The sequence below is a fragment of the Gossypium raimondii genome, chromosome 5 (genome assembly GCF_025698545.1).
Source record: "Gossypium raimondii isolate GPD5lz chromosome 5, ASM2569854v1, whole genome shotgun sequence".
In the NCBI taxonomy this organism is placed as follows: domain Eukaryota; kingdom Viridiplantae; phylum Streptophyta; class Magnoliopsida; order Malvales; family Malvaceae; genus Gossypium; species Gossypium raimondii.
The window spans coordinates 1,431,734-1,439,860 of NC_068569.1; the positions used below are offsets into that span (position 1 = coordinate 1,431,734).

Here is an 8,127-nt window from a genome sequence, read left to right on the forward strand (position 1 = left end):
ATTTTGGCAAAGTAAAAAAATTGGCCAAAACAATTATAGCTCGTTAACTCCAATCTTACCTTTGTTTATTAATTTTGAAGCCATTAAAGATTACATGAAAGTAAAGAAACAAGTGAATTCAGGACGGCACCAGGCGTTCAGATTTGTCAGAATTCAGACAAAGAATCTTAAGTTTTACTGGGAGCATTCCAGTTCCCATTTTTTATTTTTGGCCCTTTCCTTGCTTAGTATCCATCGAGAGATGCTGTTTTTCTCCCTATCGGCTCAAATATACTATTCTGCGGTTCTATTTAATTCAAAAAATGGGTCCCGAACTAATAAATAAATGTTGGTGTTTGCAAATATTTAACCTATGGTAGCTGCCATATCCATTTTCACTTGATTCCATCATAGAGCTCCAAAAAAACTCTAGGCTTCAGCATGGATGCTGTTAACAGGTACATTACAATCAACAACCACGTCAATGGTGCGCCACAAGATTCTGATTTCGAGCTCAAGGCTTCTCCTCTTGCTCTGTCACTAGACCCTGCCTCCAATGTAGTCATTGTTAAAAATCTCTACGTTTCAATCGACCCTTACCAGTTAAACCGCATGAAAAGCTTTAGCGCTTCCCAAAAGACTTCAGATTTCGCAGTTGCCATCGTTCCCGGTGAGGTAATTTGTCAAACATGTTCCTTCAGCAAAAAGACTTTGTGTAATCTATATATCTATAACAGAGTTTGAAGACTGCGGACTCTTACACAGGCTATTGATACTTATGGTGTGGGCAAGGTTGTGGCTTCTACGAACCCTGAATTTGATAAGGGTGACATTGTTGTTGGCCTCCTTAACTGGGGAGAGTTCACCGTTATCAAAGCCGGTGGCATGTTGAACAAGCTCAACACCATGGGCTTTCCTTTGTCTTACCATGTTGGAATTTTGGGTAAACCACAAATTCATTTTTCTCATGATTGATGTAGAGTTATGCTTAAAGGCTGAACATTTTCATACACTTGTTACAGGATTCAGTGGACTGACAGCTTATGCTGGGTTGTTCGATATATGTAAGCCCAATAAAGGGGAGAAAGTGTTTGTTTCTGCTGCTTTGGGATCAGTAGGGAACTTGGTTGGTCAATTTGCAAAATTGTCTGGCTGCTATGTAGTTGGATGTGCTGGTAGTAAAGAAAAGGTCAGCTTAACTAATATATATAATATGTCCATCATTCATAGTTTAATTGTTGGTTTGAAAAGAATCTTAACTCAGAGCTATAATTTAACATGTTTATACCAAATCTTGTCAGGTAGCGTTGCTTAAAGAAAAGCTTGGCTTTGATGATGCTTTCAACTACAGGGAAGAAACTGATTTGAACTCAACTCTCAAAAGGTATTAAAATATATGTCCATTTGGAAAGGTAAGCTATTATATAATTAACGGCACTTGCATTCAATTCTGTAGTTATTTTCCTAATGGGATTGACATATATTTTGACAATGTGGGGGGAGAGATGCAAGAAGTAGCAGTGAGTAACATGAACATCAATGGTAGGATAGCTGTTTGTGGGGTGATTTCGGAGTATTTGGATTCCGAAAAACGAGCTGCACCGAGTATGATCGAGGTTATATACAAGAGAATCAAGATCCAGGGGTTTCTGGCTGGTGATTACTTGAATATTTTTGGAGATTTCCTTTCAACAACTTGCGATCACCTTCGCACTGGGAAAATTCAGCCATTGGAAGACATCTCGGATGGGGTTGAAAGCATCCCCTCTGCTTTTATCAGTCTCTATAGAGGCCAAAACATTGGGAAGAAAATTGTTAAAATCGCAGAAGAGTGAATGGGAGGAAGACTAGTTCTAGTTTGGCTGCTATCTTCCTCCCTATTACATTTTTAGCAAACTGTATCCTTATTTTCCATGAAATTAGCATGCATGTGGGTAGCGAAGCAATAAACTAACCTTGGTCTCACCAATTGGCCTATGAGCTGAGATGGGTCATTAATGGTCTAGATTTCCATTTTATTCATTAATCTTTTGCTATAGTGGTAATTGGGGCAAAACAAAAAATTTTTCTTTGATGGGCCGAGATAAAATTAAAAAGGTTAAATGGGTTAAAGCTAAAATTTTTGTGCTAATATCACTTAAATTAAATTACTAATTTATCAAAAGGGGCCAAAAATACAAATTATCCACTTAATTCAAGAGGGCCTTAAAAGCTAATTATGCTATTCAATCAAGGGGAACCAAGGCTTCTGCGTGTCCCCAACTATGCCTCTTAAGTGATGAAGTAAATTGTGCTCTTAAATATAACAATGACATTGTTTAGAGAAACTGTCATAAAAAATATACTTAATTCCAGGAAAAAGATCATAACTTGAAAACCAAATTAAAAAAAAAAAAAACCTGAAACAAATATGTATTTTTTAATTTTGTAGAAGTTAAGTTTTGAATGAAATTATGTTTAATTACAGTTTTTCGCAATTTAATTTCTTATATCACTTTTTTACAATATCTATTATGGTTCTGTTGGGTTAATTATTTGTTTGTATCAAATTATAGAGTAAAAATCCTAGGTATAAAATATGTTTTAAGATCCTGTACACTCCGTACATTTGAAATTTATTTCTCCTACTTTTATTTTAAGAACTTAGTCCTCCAATTTTCAAATTTAAAAGTTTAAATCTAGTTGTTACCACCGTTTAAATTCTTCTATTAAATTCTTTGGCGTCACATTTTAAAATTAAAAAAATACACTTGGTAGTCATGTATAATAAAAATAATGCTAAAACTACTAATTAGAATTTTTTCTTGAAAACATCCATTCAAATTTGTCATGATAAAATAATTTTTTTTGTTGAAATAGGGTTCATAAGAAAAGTTGGCGTAAGCATTTTGATGAAATAGCTAAAATAGTAGCTATTTAGATTAATTAATGACTTAAAAAAAGAGGAGCCAATTTATGTTAAAATTTAAAGAATATGGATTAAATTACAAATTTTAACACAATCCAGTGTCAAAATTGAAATTTAACCTTTGTCTTATAAAATAAAATAAAAGCAATTATATATATATATATATATATATATATATAAGAAATGAGAAGTCACGTGTCAATCTATAAGATCTTTGGGCATTCAAATTATATATGAAAAATTTACGATATTAACTATTTAAATTAACGATAAAATTACAAAAATCTAAGGACCAAATTATGTTAGAAATGAAAGTATAGAGAATCAGAGATTAAAATCTTATATTTAAGCATAATAGAGTTATATTGTATTTTATCTCCTCTGCTCAAATTAGTCTCTATACATTAGATCAAAGAGCAAATTGCTTATGTTTAATAAAAATTTCATCAATTTGTACAATTAAAAACTGGAGAAGTTAAAGGAATAACTAAACAGTGACACTTGTCATGCCACGTATATCTTATGCTGACATAAAGTGACTACTTTTAAACAATAGAAATTGATGAAATTTTTAACAGAAGAACAAAATTGCTCTTTAGACTAATTTACTAATTTTTTAAGTATAGAGGATAAAATATAGTCTGACTCCTAACACAATAACTTCTTTAATACTCTTACCCAATATAAACACTTTTTTATATGTAAGTATATAGATATCAAATATTTGTTAAAGTTTTTTAAAGTCACATTTTCCTCATTTTACCACATTTTTCTCAAACAATGGATACAAACTTCCTTTGAAGGAAGACAGCAATAAGCCTGCGTTGAGATGAAACCGTCATATGAAGTAAGGCCCACCACCATACATAAATATAACTCAAATAACGCAGGGTAAACGTGATACGATAAGAAGGTCTCTAGAATTGTAGTTATTTTAGTAGTATTGGATGTAATTGTAATTTTGTTTTTATTTGTTGGAATAATTTGAAAAAAAAATATGGCAAAAAGAAAATATTTATAAATAATTGAACTTCATCAATCAAAACATAGTTTTTCCACAATTTTACTTAATTAAACATAACTTCAAACCAAAAAGAAAAAATATATATGCATTTATCTTCACGCCACCATCTCTCCCTGCCTTAATGGTATCTATGCTGACCTTTTCAAATTTGAGAGATACTTTATAACATATTATTATGGCTGAATTTACCTCACAAGTTCCTCTATTATATGGATTTAATCAAATTAGTCCTGTACTATTAAAAGATTCGAATCATGTTAGCATTTATTATTCAAAGAATTTCAATTATTGTTTGATGGAGTTAATTTTGTAAATGAAAATGAAAATTTTTGTTTGGAATTGAACTGCAATTGAAAAAATAACAAATTTTTATAGTAAATGCTAATTCTATTGGAATTTGGACATATTTGATTCTTTTAATGGTATAAAGTTTAAATTGATCCATTTAATAAGAAATGGACTAATTTGATCTAGTCTCTATAATATAGGAAACTCTCAATATTTTAACCCAATATTAAGTATTTAAGATCACCAATCAATAAATAAAGAAATAGAGTCAAATTTGGCATTCAACGTTATCTTTTATCAATTTGACCTTTGTTTCTTTTTAAATTTAATTTGATCTTTAACTTTTAAAAGGAGTAAAATTTGATCATCAACGTTCGAGAAAGAGTCGAATTATTGTTTTTCAAACAAAAAAGAACTAAAAGTTAAATGTTTAAACATTACCGTCCACATGACAATCCACATATACTCCAATCTATTTTTAAATTTTGAATTTCTTTTATTTTTAAATATTTTTATAATTTTTAAATTATTTATTAATATAGCATATAAGATAAATAATATCATACCAATATGTAATGCAACGCACTTTAATCAATATTTTTATTTAAAAAATCAATTTAAAATAAAAAATAAAGATTAAATTAACAAAAGAAATATAAAGGTTTAACAAGAAACCGAAAATAAATACAAAGATATGATGAAATGGAGAGGAGAAAGGAATGAGATGTGTGAGTGGCAAGGAAAAAGAAAATACAGCCCGTTTAACACTTTTGTCGCCGTGATAGTTGTTTGCAACTGCGTTTCCTTCACTATACCTTTCGACTTTTTCCTATTTGTTGCCGTCCAAAAGTGAGGGCGATGGTTGAAGACTCAACGTGGCGTTCTTACAAGGCATTTTAGCCTCCCAACGATTGCGGGGTTCAGACTCCACCAGGAACCAAACATGGTTTGAAGATGTAGACATTGGCCCAAATTTTGGTGAATCTTAAGTTACTGAGTTTCTTTGGGTGTGGGAAAGTTTTCTTTGAAAAACAGCAGACCCAAGCAGACTACTATTACTTTTCTTTAGCGACTTTTCTTAAATACACTTTCCATTTCTTTCTTTTTATTTTTCACATTACTAAATATACTTAAATTAATTCCTTTTTATGATAGCAATTAACAACTTAACAAGAAACTGGCCACAACAAAAAAAGTTACTCATAAAATTATGATAATTATCTTATATATTTCTGTGAATTTCTACAAATATGATAAATATATTATTTAAATATTAAACAAAACAATTTAATATAATATATATATGAAATGTTACATAAATGATGTGTGTTTTATTAGTATTACTTAAAGACACGTGACAATATATATTATTAAACTTGTATAACAAGGCTAACATAGTTAAATAACTAGTTTATTATCTCGTGCAATATATGAGTTCGGTATTATGTATTAATTAAAATATATTATATTTATTTTTGAAAACTGTTGTAAAATTTGTAACTTTTGAAAAAGTAAAATTATATAATTCTTCACTTTTATATTTAAGAAGTAGAAATAATATAAATATATCACATATAGACCATTTCCTTTTAGTTAAAACGTTGCATTTAATAATATTAAAAGAAATTCACACATTAATTAAGGCGGATTATGTTCTTGCTTTGAATCATTAGTGTAATTTTTGAATTTTTGTTTTAAGCTGTATTTTTCTACCAAAAGAAATTCACACATTAAATGTTGATGTCATATAAATATAGTTTTATTTGTCTAGCATTAAAAATATTTAAATTTAAAAGAATTGCTTACCGTTTTTAATATATTTTAATTTAAATAAAATACTAGAAAATTATGTCAAATGAAATTTAATATTATTATTACCAAAATATGAAAATATAATAATAATCCAATGTGCCATATAATCATGAATAGTTCAATACACCAAACCTTATTGAAAACAAACCTAAACCATATTTAAAGCCGATCAAAATTACCACCCTTGCAACACTACCAAAATTCTCTTCACTTAACCCCATATTTCCGGGGCCAAAAATCCACAAGCAACCACTATGGGAGCCGCCACCGACGCCCCCACAACCTCCGCATCATCCACCAGCACCCTCTCCCCTTCCATTATCAAAAAAATCCTCCTCTCTTACACATATGTAGCCATATGGATCTTCCTTTCTTTCACCGTCATAGTTTACAACAAATACATCCTCGATCAAAAGCTTTACAATTGGCCATACCCCATCTCTCTAACTCTCATCCATATGGGCTTTTGTTCCTCCATAGCTGCTCTCCTTGTCCGTGTCTTCCATGTTGTCGACCTCCCTACTTCCATGTCACCCCGTCTTTACCTCTCCTCTGTTGTTCCCATCGGAGCCCTTTATTCACTTTCCCTTTGGCTGTCCAACTCGGCCTATATCTATCTCTCTGTTTCCTTCATCCAAATGCTCAAAGCCCTTATGCCGGTTGCTGTTTATTCCATTGGTGTTCTCTTTCGTAAAGATTCTTTTAAATCTTCAACCATGGGTAACATGCTCGCTATTTCATTTGGGGTTGCCATTGCCGCTTACGGAGAAGCCAAATTCGATTCTTGGGGTGTTTTGTTACAGCTTGGAGCTGTTGCCTTTGAAGCTACGAGGTTGGTTTTAATCCAAATCCTTCTTACTTCAAAAGGAATCAGCCTTAACCCGATTACTTCACTTTATTACGTTGCTCCTTGTTGTTTCGTTTTCTTGCTTATTCCCTGGATTACAGTGGAACTGCCTATACTTAAAGAAAACTCAACTTTCCATTTCGATTACTTCATCTTTGGGACCAACTCTTTTTGCGCTTTCGCTTTGAACCTGGCGGTGTTTTTGTTGGTCGGGAAGACCTCGGCGCTGACGATGAACGTTGCGGGTGTCGTCAAAGACTGGTTGCTTATAGCTTTTTCGTGGTCGGTGATTAAAGATACGGTGACTCCAGTTAATTTGTTTGGTTATGGGCTAGCGTTTTGGGGGGTTGCTTATTATAATCATTCAAAGTTGAAAGCGCTTAGAGAGAAGGAAGCAGCAGAGAGGAAAGATGAAGAGGGTGATGATGAAGAAAGTGGCAGATTGTTGGATCAAAGAGAAGGGGATGTGACTACGAGAAGAAATGAATCAGAGGGATAATTTTGATTTGCTATACATCCTTTTTCTTAAACCTTTAGATAATGATACGATTAAACTAGAAAGAGATTATAGAGGTATTTTAGTTTCTTTTCTCTGCTTGCTCTGTTTATGGTTATTATTGTGAATGGCGCCGACTGCCATCACATGTTGTAGATCATAATTTAGATAAAAACGAATTATACTAGTATCTCACCAATTTTACTTATTGTCGTGGATCTATAGACTTTATTTCCATTTATTGGATTGAATAAACTATGTTCAGCGCCAGTCTTCTATTTTGTGCTCAAATGTTATTTTCAGATCAATAACATATCACTTTCAAATTCTTGGCGAAAATATTGCTGGAAAATTGTTGATTGCTGGTTTACTTGTGCAAAACAACGCATTAACAAACAGCACTTATCGTCAGCAGAGTTGCCATTAACAATAGTTTCCACATCTGTAGGGTAGATTTTGGTTTCCCTGGCTTGAACCAAACACCACAAACAAGATACAGTACAAAGTTTATCTAAACTACTGACAAAGAGATCAAGCGACAGTGTTGTGAGGAAGAGAACAGAGCACATGGTTTTCATTCCTTTGGGAAGCTGATGGTGGAGCAGAGGCACCAGAAGCATTACAAGTTTCTGGGGGACCGTGAGAGCATTTTGTTTCAATACAACTTTGAATGTCATACTGACCATAGCCCATGACTTTGATCAATAGTAGGGCAATAACAGTTACTGGTGGGGGGTTGCTGGACCAATGGCATTATCATTCTAGCACTGACC

At 32.3% G+C, this 8,127-nt stretch overlaps 2 protein-coding genes across 2 annotated transcripts; both read left to right on the forward strand.

Moving 5' to 3' along the window:
* Positions 1-314: 314 nt before the first annotated feature.
* On the forward strand, positions 315-1,875 carry LOC105771269 ((+)-pulegone reductase). The gene is made up of 5 exons (XM_012592684.2): positions 315-654; positions 745-922; positions 1,002-1,168; positions 1,281-1,363; positions 1,436-1,875. Exons 1-5 carry the CDS (start codon positions 421-423, stop codon positions 1,812-1,814), a joined length of 1,041 nt encoding a protein of 346 aa, XP_012448138.1. The 5' UTR covers positions 315-420; the 3' UTR covers positions 1,815-1,875.
* A 4,284-nt stretch (positions 1,876-6,159) lies between these two features.
* Positions 6,160-7,632, forward strand: LOC105769317 (probable sugar phosphate/phosphate translocator At4g32390). The gene has a single exon (XM_012589867.2). It carries the CDS (start codon positions 6,266-6,268, stop codon positions 7,355-7,357), a length of 1,092 nt encoding a protein of 363 aa, XP_012445321.1. The 5' UTR covers positions 6,160-6,265; the 3' UTR covers positions 7,358-7,632.
* Positions 7,633-8,127: the final 495 nt, after the last annotated feature.

Coding starts and splice junctions, on each gene's coding strand:
- LOC105771269 (XM_012592684.2), top strand. CDS start 421: ATGGATGCTGTTAACAGGTACATTACAATCAACAACCACGTCAATGGT. Junction 1,169..1,280: donor GTGCTGGTAGTAAAGAAAAG/GTCAGCTTAACT, acceptor AAATCTTGTCAG/GTAGCGTTGCTTAAAGAAAA. Junction 1,364..1,435: donor TTGAACTCAACTCTCAAAAG/GTATTAAAATAT, acceptor TCAATTCTGTAG/TTATTTTCCTAATGGGATTG.
- LOC105769317 (XM_012589867.2), top strand. CDS start 6,266: ATGGGAGCCGCCACCGACGCCCCCACAACCTCCGCATCATCCACCAGC.